The 15,340-nt window shown below is 34.7% G+C and overlaps 1 protein-coding gene across 1 annotated transcript; it reads left to right on the top strand.

Moving 5' to 3' along the window:
* The first annotated feature begins 6,095 nt into the window (after nt 1–6,095).
* LOC111409859 (rhodanese-like domain-containing protein 6) lies at nt 6,096–12,224 on the top strand. The gene is made up of 9 exons (XM_023039942.1): nt 6,096–6,358; nt 7,128–7,289; nt 7,643–7,748; nt 8,091–8,289; nt 8,684–8,765; nt 9,858–9,940; nt 10,287–10,419; nt 10,517–10,688; nt 11,169–12,224. Exons 1-9 carry the CDS (start codon nt 6,158–6,160, stop codon nt 11,936–11,938), a joined length of 1,908 nt encoding a protein of 635 aa, XP_022895710.1. The 5' UTR covers nt 6,096–6,157; the 3' UTR covers nt 11,939–12,224.
* The last annotated feature ends 3,116 nt before the right edge of the window (nt 12,225–15,340 follow it).

Raw genomic sequence — 15,340 nt, 5'->3', positions numbered from 1 at the left:
GTTGTAAAGTGAGAATCTATGCTTCTGTAGATTTTACAGTGTTTGGAGACTTAATATAGTCGACCTTGACCACAATCATGAAACTAGCCCTTCAAAGTCCAAGTCATTTCGTTGCAATAGAGAATTGAGTGCACACGTGAAGCGCAAGATTTTGCAGGAATTCCATTGCATAAAAGTTACAATTCAGCTGTTGTAGAAGTAGGTGATTATGAGAACATGAGTTGCGTGGAAAAGGATTGTCGAAATTACATTGAAAAAGTGAGACGATTAAGACTTGGAGAAGGAGACACCGCCGCAATACATACATACTTTTCAAAAATGCAAGCACAGTGCGCGGGCTTTTTCTTTAGTACGGATTTGGACGATGATTCCCGATTGAAGAACATATTTTGGGAAGATAATCGCTATAGACAAGCGTATAAGGAATTCGACGATGTTGTTACATTTGACACCACTTACTTGACAAACAAGTATGACATGTCTTTCGCCCCTTTTGTTGTCGTTAATCATCACGAACAATCCACATTGTTGGGTTGTGGATTGGTATCGAATGAAGACACAGAAACTTTTGTGTAATTGTTTAGAACATGGCTCCAGTGTATGTATGGACAAGCACCGCAGGGATAATTACCGATCAAGACAGGGCAATGCAAAATGCAATTTAGATAGTTTTTTCGAACACAAGACATAGATGGTGTTTGTGACACATTCTGAAAAAGTTGCTTGAGAATTTTGGACACCACGAAAACAAGGCATCAATATTTGGAGCGATACACGGATTGGTATATGATTCACAGTTTGTCCAGGAGTTCGAAGAAGGTTGGGCCGCGATGATTGATACTTACGGCTTGCATGATAACGATTGGTTGTCCGGACTGTATGCAAACAGAGGTTGCTGGGTTCTTTGTTTTTTGAAGACTAGTTTTTGGGCAGGGATATCAACGACACAGAGAAGCGAGCGTATGAATGCATTCTTTAATGGGTATGTGCATTCAAAGACGTCATTGAAGCAATTCGTCGAACAGTATGAGCGAGCACTACGCAGTAAAGTTGAGAAAGGGTTCCAAGCTGATTTCAAGTCATTTGCGCAAACATTACCGTGTGCCACAGATTATGAAATGGAGCAGCAGTTTCAATCAGTTTACACTATTTCTAAATTCAAGGAGGCTCAGGCTGAGTTTACAAGAAAGGTTTACTGCGACCTCATCTCTACTTTAGAGGGACCCTTAGGGACGATGTATGAGTTTCGGCAGGACGTTATGGGTGGCGGGATACGGAGGAAGAAAACATTCGTCGTCTCATTTGATAGACAAAATTGTGATATTCTTTGCAGCTGCCATTTGTTCGAGTTTAGGGAGATAATTTGTTGGCATGCTATTGCAGTACCGATTCGTTGTGATGTCACATTACTTCCTGAGAGGTATATACTGTGGAGGTGGAGGAAAGACGTTAGTAGAGCACACACTAGGGTCGCAGTCAATTACGACGGTTTGGTTAGTACTTCTGAGCAATTGAGGTACTGCGAATGTGCCGTGCTTTTGAAAAAGTAGCGGACCTCGCGGTAGACGATGAGGGTCGAGCATGTGTGATTATGGAATGGATAAAACTTCAACGTCAAGACCTCATGATGTCTAAGAAGTCGGGTACGGGAAGCAATGCTATATCCAAAAATTCTTTTGAAATTATGGACCAATGCACTGATTTTTAACATCCTGATAGCGTAACTATACGTGATCCAGTGGCGTCGCACACAAAGGGGCCCCCATTAAACTTCGGAGAAAAGGTCCGTTGGAGTCGAGTTCGAAGAAAGGCAAGGTATGTTCGAAGCCTAGACTCTAAAATTCAAATGTCTCTAATAATTAATACTGATCACATCCTATGCATATTTAGGGAAGCTCGGCACCAAACAAAGGAAAGCGACCAAGCACGAGGAAAAGGGATACGACTGAGAATGTGGTCGACATTTAGCATGCTCAAACACAAACAACATTCCGTGCAGACGCCGACCTCATATTTACAGTACCCCAGGCCGACGACATTCTCCTTAACACAATGTTCCATCACGACACCATTCTCCCTTTCAGGTGTGCTACCGTCTTCAAATTTTGTCCCTCCTTCATCAACAAACATTATGGATAGTTCACAAGGTAAGAACAAAGTATGCATTTCAACTTCCGATGTATATTTCTCTCATGCATGCAGCTATCAATGTTCTCAATGTATTGTGGTCAAGCAATGCCATACTACTTTTCGCATTTACCAGACCAAGGTGGCTCAGGCAAGTGAGGGTCAATTGGATAATGATAAAGGTTTGGGTTTCCAACTATTTTTTTGAAGGTCAGTTGGATAAATAGATGATGATGCCAAGGTTTTTTTTTTTGTTTTTGTTTTTTTTAAGGTCTTAATTGTGGAATAAGAGAAAATCTCGGAATGGTTATGTTTTTGTTGAGGAATTTGTCTTTGGGAATACTTTTAGTTTGTCAAATTATATGATCATGATTCTAACTTTTTCTTATTCATATATTTACTTATGAAAGATTTTTGGTCTCCTGCATAGGTAACACTAGAATCTGATGGCCTCCAATCGACAATTAATGTTGGGCAATTGATGTTAGTGGCCTTGGGGTACAAAAAAGTTGGGCATCAAAAGTTTGCTTATTATCTATTTCGTCTCAAAGAGGGATCTCAATTTCTTGTTGTTTAGATTATTAGGATTCCAGCAACTTCTTTGGGGATTATATTGTGTAACCTTGAATGCTTAAAGTGGTGAGGAAAGAGAATATTTTAGTTGTAATATTGTGATGCAAATGCTAGTTTTCCATTTTTAACAAATGATGAAATTGTGAAAACTTTAATAGTGTCGAGCATGACATGTTGAGGAGGAATCTTACTAGAAAAGAATTCATTGATCTTTTTATTTTTTCATTTTTTTTAAATGTTGCTAGGTTGTTCCCATTTTTCCAATCACTATTCTATTACGTGTGGAGAAATATGTGAAAAGTCAATGCTGGTAGTGACTTATATCCTTTCTTAGAGTTTTTTTAGGGCCTGTTTGAAAGAGATTTTTCTCCCAAAAAATTAATTTTTTGACCGTTATTTCACTATTCCAACCGTTATATTTGACTTCTTCTCTCACAGGTGGACTCCACTTTTCTCCTAACGGTCAAAAAATCAATTCTCAAAATCACTCCTAAATAGGCTGTTAATGTTGCTTTGTAGGGTTGTGAGAAAATGTTGTCATGTGGGTATGACTTCAATGGGAATGATACTTCAAAACATACATAAATAGGATCGCCAAAGAAGAACAAGAATGATCCAGCAACTTTGCATCCCCTTCCTATAAACCAACTGATCAGATGGCGCGAACATAAAAAAAAAAAAATAGTGGTTTTTATTAAGTTACAATAACAGAAAAAAACATATTTTTATTAAGTTAAAGTAATAATTAATTTTTCTGTTATTGTTAATAAAAAAACCTTGGTTTTTTTCTCACAAGTGAATTACTTACAAAAGCGTACAATTGGGCATTGTGGTTTCAGTTGTAACCTCGATCATAGACTAAAAACTCAGCTTGTATATCCTTTATGGAAAGGTCTTGCAAATTATTCTTGCCAACGGTGTACCTCACCCCTCATAAAAACATGTGAGTGAAGTCTTTGTGCTATCCAATAACAATCAAAAACACTAAAGTGAAGTCTTTAGTTCAGGGTACCATGTGCAGCAATCTTAAATTCTTTTCCTACAAAAATACAGAAGACAAATTCAAGCAGCCAGAAATTTTGACTTTACTACTTTTGTCCTGGTATCCTAATTTAAGGCAATAAGTAATTTTGACTTCACTAATTTTCTCCACCGGCAATGTAAATGAAAAATACACGTAATCATGTAGACCAAGATTTCAATGCAAGTATACTAGGAAGTTGCAATTTTCATCACATAAGAGCCACAATATTGATACTAGGTTGTCAACAAATAATCCGGCCAGGGGTAGTGAACTTAAGTCAACATGATACATGCAAGGCTACAAAATATGCAATGTACCCATTGACATTCGAATAGTTTAAATAGATTCAGTCATAATAATCCTACACATACAAAAGTGCATGTAATAACTCATTCGACTCATAACTACTAATCAAGTCGACCCCTTTCCCCGTGCATTCGACTCTGCACTACCTCCTGCCTTGCATATCGTCACGTTCATCGAAATTCAAGGGTATACTTCATCATTGAGGCGAATGCGAGATTGGAACATGCGTGATATATCGTCTACTCTTTCATTTGTCGCATCATTAACTGAGACATTCGTGCCGCTAGAGGATTGATCGCTTGACTTTCTTTGACAACCCATTCCCAAAAACCACAATTGGCACGGTAGCAAAGAAATAAACGACCTTTATTGACAGTCTCTTTTTTTTACAACGAAGCACTTCTCGAATCCATGCTTGCAAGAGGGACATCAACGTTTCTTTGGGCATTCGTCAAAGAAGTGGCTTTTAGATCTACAACTATGATATATTCCAGAATTTCTTCCAATCATTCTGAGATGGGAATAAATGACAGAATTAGTATAACTAAACCCGTATAAAGCAAGAACAACTGACTAATTAAAAACATATCAAAAACCACGAAGAAGTATAACTCCAAATCTGAAGAAGTAAAATGTGTACTAGCAGGTTTGAAATCAAACACATACAATTCATAGTTCACACACCACTATCTCATGTGAAAATTGATATATAAACATATATATAAGCCAATAGTAAACAAGCTAACTAGATGTTACAATCTTGGCAAAACCACGAAGAACCCGTTGATTTTTTGCCATACATTTTTGTAATTTAACCTTATAAAATTAGTTGGGATATGATCTCGAATTTGGTCAAATGTTGGAGACTAAATTTGTAATTTAACCTTATAAAATTGAACATTTGGGTTTAATGATGGTAATCGTCCATGAAGTTATTGAGTAATTATGCTAATAATCACTGAAGTTATTTTCTTGTGATAATAGGACTTACGTTTTCAACTATTACATTAATTGTCACTTGATAAAAAATAAAACTAAGTATAAATCCTTTGTGGCACTATTAAATGTTTTATATCCCAAGTTAGCAAAATTTGGAAGTTATGAATCAGCACACACATGCCATTTCTTTCTCCCCTTAAACCTTAAATTTCAAGAAAAGTCTTCTAACATAGATGAATTAGCACACATACAGGATAATCTTGGAAAATGGAAAATTTTGGTGTTTCAACTACTGATTCTACAAAAAAAAATTGAACACATACGTTTATGCATCAAAGTTGGTTTTCTACCTGTGCAAAGCATAAAAATTGAAATTGTAGTGAGCGACGGAATTCTAGTGCTGACTTTGCTACCGGCCGGAGATGGTCAAGCGTCTGGCGGCGAAATGATGGATGGAGGAGCAGTCAGAGTGGAGGCGAAAACCATTGATGGAAAGAGTCGAGTTCCTTGGGTGAAACCTACTGTGTGGCCAGAGAATAATTGATGAATCAAGAATCAAGAGTAATTGGTGTGGGCGGTGAGTGATTTGGGGCAAAAAGGAGTGGACGGTGGGGGTGAAATGGGCAGGAGAATTGGTCAAAAGGGGCTGCACAATCAGTCATTAATTTGTCCTTCTCTGTTTTTCTTTTCAGCCCTTATTTGGTCCTTCTCTGTTTTCCATTTTTTTTGCCACGTCAGCCCGGATTTAATCTGGCCGTGGAGCGGAATTGTTCCTAATTTTGGGTTTTAGTGAAGGGTGGAGGGTGGTGTAAGGATACCTCTCTCTCTCTCTCTCTCTCTCTCTCTCTCTCTCTATTTAATTATTTTGATTGTTTTATTGTACAAATTGTAAATATACCATTTTGCATTTCATTTAATTTTTCAATTTGAGTCAAAATTTCAATTTGAATGTTGACAAACAGAATTCTGGACAGAATCTGTTAAATGGATTTCAGCTAAAGTCAAAGTGAAAGGATTGGACTGCAACCGTAAAAATAAAAGGTTAAGGTGTAGTTCGCAATAAATTGAAAGGTGTAGGACTCTGCTGCAACCTTCCCTAATTTTATTAAGAAATAAGTAACGAGGCGCACGTCGACGACACCTAGGGTTTTAACCCAAACCTTGCTCTGAAGAACTCGAGACTCATCAATGGCTGATCAAACAATCCAACACCAAGTGGAAGACAATAAAAATGAAACAGAAGAAGAACAAGACTACGGCATTTTATTGTACTACAAGTACACCACAATTCCCAACCTTCAAAACCTTTCCGATTTCTATCACTCCAATTGCAGCTCTCTCTCCCTCCTCGGCCGCGTCCGCCTTTCCTCTCATGGCGTTAATGTTACAGTAAGTGTTTTTTTTTTTTCATTTTATTAAAATTTTTGATTTGAGTGATGTTCCCCTCTTTACTTTTGTTTTTGCTTTGATAGAGTGTTTTTTTGTCCATGTAATGATTTTTTTTTTCTACGTGGAGAAATGGGGCTTCAGGTTCTTAGTTTACGTCGGCGGACTCTATCAATAGCAAGAAAAAAGTAGCAATGTGAAGATTGTTGCCTCTTTGTTATTGTTTTTAATTTGAAAAAATAAAAAATAAAAATAAAGAAAAAGAAGACATCTTTGCGTTGATTTTGTTCGAAAGCCCTTCTTATTCTGATGGCCTGGCCTGGTCTGGTCAGTGCCTAGCCGGGCCCCTGGTAAAGCTATAAGCACTCTTACTTTAGTAATCTTTGCTACTGGACTAAATGTCTCATCATAGTCCATATTGCTGAGAAAATCCACTAGCTACTGCCCATAAAAATCTTAAAAAATAGGAGTTCTTTAATTACAAGAAATCAGGAATTGAATTCATTATAGGATCTATTTAGAGTTTTTAGAATGAAGCGAAATCTACTAAAGTAATGTACTTGTACTATAAAGAAGAATGAGGTAAACGGATAAATATGCAGACTTTCTATCTTTTTCTATTTAGGGAATGGGGCTTTAAGCTCTTATTTGACAGGGATGGAGCTCTCTATTGATGAAAAGTATATATATGACAACAAGCTATTATGATTGGCTTATTTGGGTAGGAATCATGTGTTTATTGTTGATATGGGTTTCCACTTTTCGTGTTCAGGTTGGTGGGAAATTAAGGGCATTGAAGAAGCACATTGAGGCATTGGAGACGAATTCTTTGTTTGGAGGGACGGATTTCAAGCTTGCATCATGCCGTGAGCCGTTGAATGATCAAGTTGCTAAGGAATGTGGATTTACTTCTCTCTCTATCCGGATTGTAAAGGTTGTAAGGATTTTATTACAGTTATTTGGAGTTTTTATCGGTTGGAATTTGTATATAGCTATTTGTAAAAAATCTAAAGATCATTGTAAAGAAGTTCAATGCAAACATTTCCAGAAACTGGTAAATGGATTTAGTTACTGCCTAATTGGTGAATGATTTGTAAGGAAGTCTTAATTGTTGGTCCTCATTTTTTGTATGAGAATCTATTTTTCAAACTAGCTTGCTAGATCTTTTTTGCTGACATTAGATACTCAAGCTTATCTTACATTGTATTTGGTTTTCTACTTTATGGTTCAATCATCATTTTCTTCCTCATTTTTTTAGCTGAAATTGAATTTTCACCTCGTGCATAGGAATTGGTATCTTTAAGTTCTTACCCACTTTTGAAGTCTCCGGACATTTCAAATGCTGGAAAGCATCTATCTGCTGCTGATTTCCACTCTGTGCTTCAGAATGCTGGTAGTTTTTTTTTTCCTCGTCTCATCAGGCTCTTTTTCTTCTTCTCTGTTCTGTGCCTGTACTTTTGGAATAATACATTTTTGGCTGGGTGGGTGTGGGTTAATTCAATCCAAGAATACCAAGGAGAACGGAAGGGTACATTGACCAACCCTTTCTTTTACATGACAGAGCATTGATTTTATCAACACTATACTGTTTATTTTAAGTTATTTTAATAGTCTCACTACGTTGGACATTTTGTTTTACGATTGGAGCTCGTCTGTGATATTTGATGTTTGACATTAAGGATGGAAAATACAGAAGTTATTGTGGACAAATTTTAATTTTAGATTTCTTTTCCAGGAAAATTTCAAGAAGAAGAGAGTTTTGGTTCTGATAAAAAAATAGTACTGGTAGATGCAAGGAATTTGTATGAGACAAGAATCGGAAAGTTCCACGCTCCAAATGTGGAAACATTAGATCCAGAAATCAGGCAGTATAGCGATCTTCCCTCCTGGATAGATGGCAACTCTGAGCGATTGCGAGGAAATAATATCCTCATGTGAGTCCTTTTCTGAAACCACGATAATGAAACTTGAGATGTTTGTCCTTCCCTCACCTCAATTTAATTTTCTTGCGCTATCACTTTGTTCATGTGTTATTCATTTGATAGAAGTAACTCTAGACAGATCATTCATTGTTTATTGTACTCATATCTATTGTGCATTTGTTTACAGCTCTGTTAGATACATTCATGTATGTTCTTTCCATGGTCATTACTGTAACTTTTGCTGTGACGTAGTCTGTTATCCTTCTCGTCCTTTTTAAATTTTCTATGGTATTCTATTGTGTTATCCCTCAATACTTTATCCTTATCAAGAAAATTAGTGGAGGCTTAAGTAGCTTCCTGAAAAAACGTAACATAATGCACATACTTTCTTTGTTTGACTGTAAAGGTACTGCACTGGAGGAATTAGATGTGAGATGGCATCAGCCTATATCAGGTCTAAAGGAGCTGGTTTTGAAAATGTGTTTCAGGTGAGCTATTTTGAGAATTGAGCTATGACTGTATTCAGTGTTCTATGTATTTAATTACTAATGTATTATGTGATGTCAGTGAAGGCAGTTTGCACTGAGATGAATTGATGCTGAGAACTGTTCTTCCATAATGACTAAGCTCTGGGTTTCTATTGTTCTTTTTTGATAATATATTTCCTTCTGAAAATTACTAATGCACAACTCGACATCAAGGGAGAGAACATTAAGAAAAACAATTAGTTTTCATATATCATAAGTGCAAGAGGAATGTGTGGCTTACAATCTGCTATATGCTGTTATTTTAATTACAAAGAGATGTATGCACTTAAGAAAGGCAATTCTCGATTCTTTATGCATTGGCACGTTAAGTTTCTATTTCCTATTATTATACTTCGTCTCAGGATACATGTAAAACTACAAGTTTATTCCATCCAGTTTACCTGGCTTTACTTAATTTTTAATATTACAAAAGTCCGCTTTTCTTTTTGCGCCTTGCCATCTTCTTCTCCCTTGATGGAGATGATAGGCAGTCCTCTCTTTGATGAACATGTTTTCTGATCAGACATCTTTAAGAACATTTATTGTGGTGTATCGTGCATGCAATTTTAAGTTGTTTTCCTACCTGAAATTACCTGTTTGAAGTGTTCTGTTTGTGCTGCTCCTGCCAATCTATTAAAAGGTGCACATTCTAGAAACCAAAAGTTTACGACACTAAACTTGAAACTCAATTAACCATGAACATATGATGAAACTTCTTTTTCTAAATTAACCATGCGGGTGACAAGTGAACAAATTTTTGACCATATTGTTTCAAGATCAAAAGACAGTCATTTTATGGGTAATATTTGTTGTTAAGCCTTCGGGTGGTTGGCTTGTCTAATATGATTTTGATTGTATTTAAACTGGAATGGAATGAGATGGAAACTATGAAACTAGTTCTGGTTCTATGTTATGTTTGTACCTGTAGTTAAGTGTCTTTCTGTTTTTGATAAACTATATGTAACTCTTTAGTCTAACAGGTAAGGAGTAAAGAAATTCGAGTTGTTCTTGTTAATTATGCTCATGCTTGTAGCAAATGTTGCTTTCTTTCAGTTATTTGGTGGGATACAGAGATATTTGGAACAATTTCCAGATGGTGGCTTTTTCAAAGGAAAGAATTTTGTTTTTGACCATCGGTATGTTTTGAAACTTACCTGCTTCACCTTACATGGATTAATTTTTCTTGTCTATATTCCTCATTCAGTTCTATTTCCACATAATTTATTTTTTCATTACCCTCCTGCATGAGTTATATTAAACTGTAATTTCATAAATAAAACACCAGTTTTCTACATCTGTATCTGAACTTTGATTAAATCCATTTTAATTAAATTCATTTTTCAATACTAACTTTCTGAGACCCCATGGCTCTGTCCACTAAGGTTAGTATGAAACTGCAGTTTAGATATTAGTCTCTTGCTTTAGCAAATAAATTATTTGCAAAGAATTTAGCATTGGTGATCTTTAGACTTGTTATTCTAGGGTTTCAGTTGGGAGCTTAGATACAGATACATTGGGATCTTGCCTTCTGTGTAGCACTGCATTTGATGATTACTCCGCACGCAGCCGGTGCAGTTACTGTAGGATGCTCGTGTTAATCTGTGACAGTTGCCGGGTATGTGCTTCTCAAGACCACTTGTTAGTACATGCAAAAAATCCTTGTGAGATTGAAAATTCAGTAAGCCAAAGTTTGTTAAAACTGTTCTTCTCAGGAACAAGAATCTTTGTACGTTTGTGAACTCTGTCAGGGAAACGGCAAGCTAGTTGCATCTATTTCCACAACCGAGGATGATATGTCAGAAGACGTATTATCACCAGTAGCACTCGAAGCTAACTCTAACTTGAATCAGATCAGGCACTCATTTTCTATGTCAAGCAGGAATGGTAAGGTCTGTATTCCTTACCTGGTATGGCGTCATATATATAATGTTACTGCTGGCTCAGAGGATACTTTCTCCATATTATCTTATGCAACTTGACCAAGAAAAGGTCGTGTGAGATTTAGTGCTTGTTTGGCTGAGCTTAAAATATTTACTTATTAGTAAATCAGTAAAAATAACAAGTAAATTTCAAAATGAGTAATTTGTATAAATGGTCAAAGTTGGGAATAAGTAATTTATTTTGACGTCAGGGTAAGAGTTACTAATCAAGTTACATGTCTTGCTTAAAAGTATGGAAGAGTTTGCTTATCTGAACATGTTTAGCTACCAAAGTATATCTAAATTTAAGCAAATTTTTATTTTTTGTTAAGCATAGCCAAACACGCTGTTATTCAGTTTTCTTCTTTCACCTTCACCTTTTGGCTTCAACTGCTTTATATCTAGAAGATAATTAACAAAATAAAAATTGTCTGGTGTTGCACAGACCAACATGCTGCAACAAGTACTAAGCCCATGAGAAAGCTGCGGATTTTATGCTTGCATGGCTTCCGGCAGAATGCTTCCAGTTTCAAAGGAAGAACAGCATCATTGGCAAAGAAGCTCAAAAACATGGCCGAGCTCATTTTTGTTGATGCACCGCATGAATTACCTTTCATTTACCTACATTCTCCACCTGATCAAAATTGCGAATCAGTTCAATCAGAGGGAAGTCTACCTTTCATTAATTGCAACAGAAAGTTTGCATGGCTGGTTGCAGCTGATTATAATGGGAAGAGTGATGCAGAATGGAAGATGGCAAAAGTTCCATTTGACACTGCTCCATATCAGCAGCAAACTGAGGCCTTTGACGAATCTCTTCAACGTCTAAAGACTATATTTTTGCAAGCAGGGCCATTTGATGGGATACTGGGATTCTCACAAGGGGCAGCAATGGCTGCTTTGGTTTGTGCTCAACAAAGGAAGCTAAAGGGTGAGATTGACTTCAAATTTGCGATTTTATGCTCTGGATTTGCTGTTAATATGTCAGAGTACTCCGAGGGATCAATTAGTTGCCCCTCGCTTCATATTTTTGGCAACACCGAGGGTAATGATAGACAGATAGAAAGCTGTGCCAGCAGACACCTTGTGTCCTTCTTTGACCGTGGCTGCTCGGTGATTATTGAACACGACCTTGGTCATATAATTCCCACACGATCACCATATATCGATGAAATAAAAGATTTTCTTCGACAATTTCTCCAGTTCAACACTTGATTTATTGAATTGAGGGCTGAAAAGATCACCATTGGGTCCTTAATTTATGGACCCTTGCAAAGAATTGATGGGTATTTGTATCAAATTTGTTTTGGGTTCATTCCGAAGTTTTTGTTTAACTTTCACTTGACCTCGACCTATTTGGCCCGTGACCTCGACCTATTTGGCCCGACCTTGCTTTTCTCCATTTTACCTACCAGTGAGGTCGGGCCTTAAGTCCTTTAATGTAATTTTATCCCTACTTTCTAGAAGATGTTAATCCTACTTTGACTATAATTTCTCTCGACCCTTATCCTCATTATTAATTTGTCACAATTCGATCCAAACTCAAACAGGACCCTTTGAATATAATACAAACACCTTGCATGATAAGACCCTCACTCTTGATGTAATGCTTATTCTTATTGTCTGTTATCCTTTTCTCACTCTAAATTTAGTCCTTGTTTGAGCCTCATTCTTTTGAAAAAATGTATTTTTCAACAATGTTTTGATATTTTTTCAACCACACATTCTTTAATAAATTAATATTACATGTAAATTAAAAAAATTTTCTTATTTTTAAATCATACATTTTTCATCAATATACTATTCAAAAATTCATTCCCCCCCCCCCCCCCCCCCCCCCCCCCAACATGCAATCCAGTATGCAATACCCCCCCCCCCCCCCCCCCCAACCAAAAAAAAGGGCTGAAACAGGGGCTTAGTTCTTAAACTGTACTTGGCTCGGGTTTTGATCAGTTGGGAACTTTTTGCTTCTATTTAGTACAAATTAAGATCTAAATTTTAATCTAAGTTGAAATAAACAATTAATTTTAATCACATATTTTATGGGATCTAATAAGTACGTTTTACACACTTATTTAAGTTATAGAACATGGATAAAATTATTGGTAAATATATTGGAATATGGTTCAATTCTATGTAAATTATGTTTTGTAAGATATTTTTGGAGAATAGAAAAGCGAATATTGATTAAATGGAAGAAATTCAAAGTTTAGAGACAAGTATAAATAGTCAAGAGATAATTAAAAAAAAAAAAAATTGGAGATGTGAGAGTCGAAGACAAATTGAGTGAAGGAATGAAGTATTGGAAAAAGAACAAATGAGAAAATAGATCAAGAAACAAGAAAATGAAATTTGAGGATTAAAACGCAAAAAATTGGATTGTTCATCATGCTATGCAGTTGCATGGTGGGTTGAACGAAGTTCCAGATCGAAATTGGTTGAATTGTGCTATAGCATGCAACTGTACCATGTGGTAGAATTTCTAGTTTCCTTGTATGAATCTAATTCTTATGGAAAAAATATGGTGGGACGTCTTTTAAGATCTAAGATGATCCAGAAACAAGGAGGGACTCATTCTAACATATTTTGGAGCATAGAAGGAGGTAAGAATGACCAAAATTATTCTAAGACTCGAAGATTCAATTTAAGATTTATTTGAGCGATGTCGATTCTTCAATATTTCTTCTGTTCTCTTTCTCATAACATGTTAGGTTAGATTTCTTTGTGTTAAGATTTCGACGAATATTGTTATATGAGTTTTAAATCTTTAGTTTTTACATAGTTGATATTGAAAACATTTGGATTTTGAATGGCGTACGTGATTATCATTTCTCTACGATTATTGTGCACAGTAGTTATATGAATTTTGTAGGTTATTTTATGCATTCGAATGATGGACAGTAGGCTTGACATATGGTAAATAGTCATAGGGTCCAATAGAGAATAGAAATATACCACTATTTTCTATATAAATCTTTAAGTGTTCATAAAAGGGCAATTAGTGCAAAACGTCCTTACATTTCAATGTTATTATGCAAAACGTTCTTATCGTTCATTTTTTGGCATTTTCAGTCATATTTCCATTGCCGAAAAGGTCATTTTCATCCAATTTCTCAATAAAAAATGTAAAATGATAAATATGCCATCGTATTTAAATAAAATAGAAGAAAAAGAAAAGAAAAGAAAAATTAAATTTTTTTGGTAATTATACTCTTAAAATTTTTAAAAATCTGCCAATGAGTCCAAATAAATTATTAAAAGGGTAATTATCATAAAATTTCCATACCTTTCAATATTATTGTGCAAAATATCTTTACATTTCATTTTTTTTTTAGTATTTTCACCATTTTCACATTTCATTACATAAATCATCATTTTCATCTATTTTTTTTCAGTTAAAAACTATAAAATAACAAATATGCCCTCACATTTATATAAAACAAAAATAAAGAAAAAAAAATAAAAAAAATACAACTATACTCCCAATTTTTTTTAGAAAGTACAAATAAATTTCAAAAAAATAATAAAAAGCAAAAATTAAAAAAAATCACTTTCTTTTTTCTTTAAATTATTCATTTGTAACATTTCGAAAAATTAGGGAGTATAGTTGCAATTTTTAAAATTTTTCTTTTCTTTATTTTTGTTTTATTTAAATATGAGGGTATTTCGTCGTTTTACAGCTTTTAGTTGAAAAAATGGATGAAAATGATAATTTTAGTAATGTAATATGAAAATAAGGATGAAAATACAAAAAACATGGAAGGGAGATACATTTTGCACAATAATATTGAAAGGTATGAACGTTTTGTACTAATTACTATTTTAATAATTTATTTGGACTCATTTGTAAATTTTTTTAAAAAGTTCGAGAGTATAATTGCATTCGTTCTTTAATTTTTCTTTTCTTTTCTTTTTTTAAAATTTAAATAGAAGGGTATATTTGTCAATTTACTTTTTTATTAAGAAATTATATGAAAATGACATTTTTCGCAATGAAAGATGAAAATAGAGGTGAAAATATCAAAAAATGAAAGGTAAGAACGTTTTGTACTAATTATCCATTCATAAAAATTCTTACACTTTTGTATATTCACACCTGTCATAGAACCCATATATGAAAGTCGATTTAATATTACCCAAGAGAGATTGTAGAAAAAATAGGATAATTGATTATTCAAAATTCAATCATGTTGTCAAAGTGTAGAATTAAGATTAAAAAAAATTATTAAATGAGAATTCGGGATTCTAGTGCTCTTGTCATCCATTAGAACACATCAACTTACATTCAACATAATTTTCATTTAGTTTACTTAATTAACTCATAATTGTATAAGTAGATTATTTTAGTTATAATTTTGTCACAACAAACTTATCACTTTATTATTGTTTTGGTTAAGATCGAGATAATTAAAATTGAACTTAATCATTTTTCGTGGGACGATACTTGAACTCAAATTCACTTTATTACTTGTTAATGAACTGTACAATTGCAGTGGTTTTAAATCGAAAGATATTTTCACAAATAGGATCCACGATTTTTTAACAACACATTTCATTAATTTTTATCAATATTTACTGAAATTTTGATTTTAATCTACATCAAATAGTTTTGAAAAT

The sequence above is a fragment of the Olea europaea genome, chromosome 15, assembly GCF_002742605.1.
Source record: "Olea europaea var. sylvestris chromosome 15, O_europaea_v1, whole genome shotgun sequence".
Classification (NCBI taxonomy): domain Eukaryota; kingdom Viridiplantae; phylum Streptophyta; class Magnoliopsida; order Lamiales; family Oleaceae; genus Olea; species Olea europaea.
Note: the sequence above shows the minus strand (reverse complement) of the source record. Positions and strands in the feature narration are given on the sequence as shown.

Bases quoted from the DNA above. Each gene is read 5' to 3' on its own strand.
- LOC111409859 (XM_023039942.1), top strand. From the start codon at position 6,158: ATGGCTGATCAAACAATCCAACACCAAGTGGAAGACAATAAAAATGAA. The intron at 8,766-9,857 runs GTGAGCTATTTT...GCTTTCTTTCAG, and splicing joins GTTTTGAAAATGTGTTTCAG to TTATTTGGTGGGATACAGAG. The intron at 10,689-11,168 runs GTAAGGTCTGTA...GGTGTTGCACAG, and splicing joins TTCTATGTCAAGCAGGAATG to ACCAACATGCTGCAACAAGT.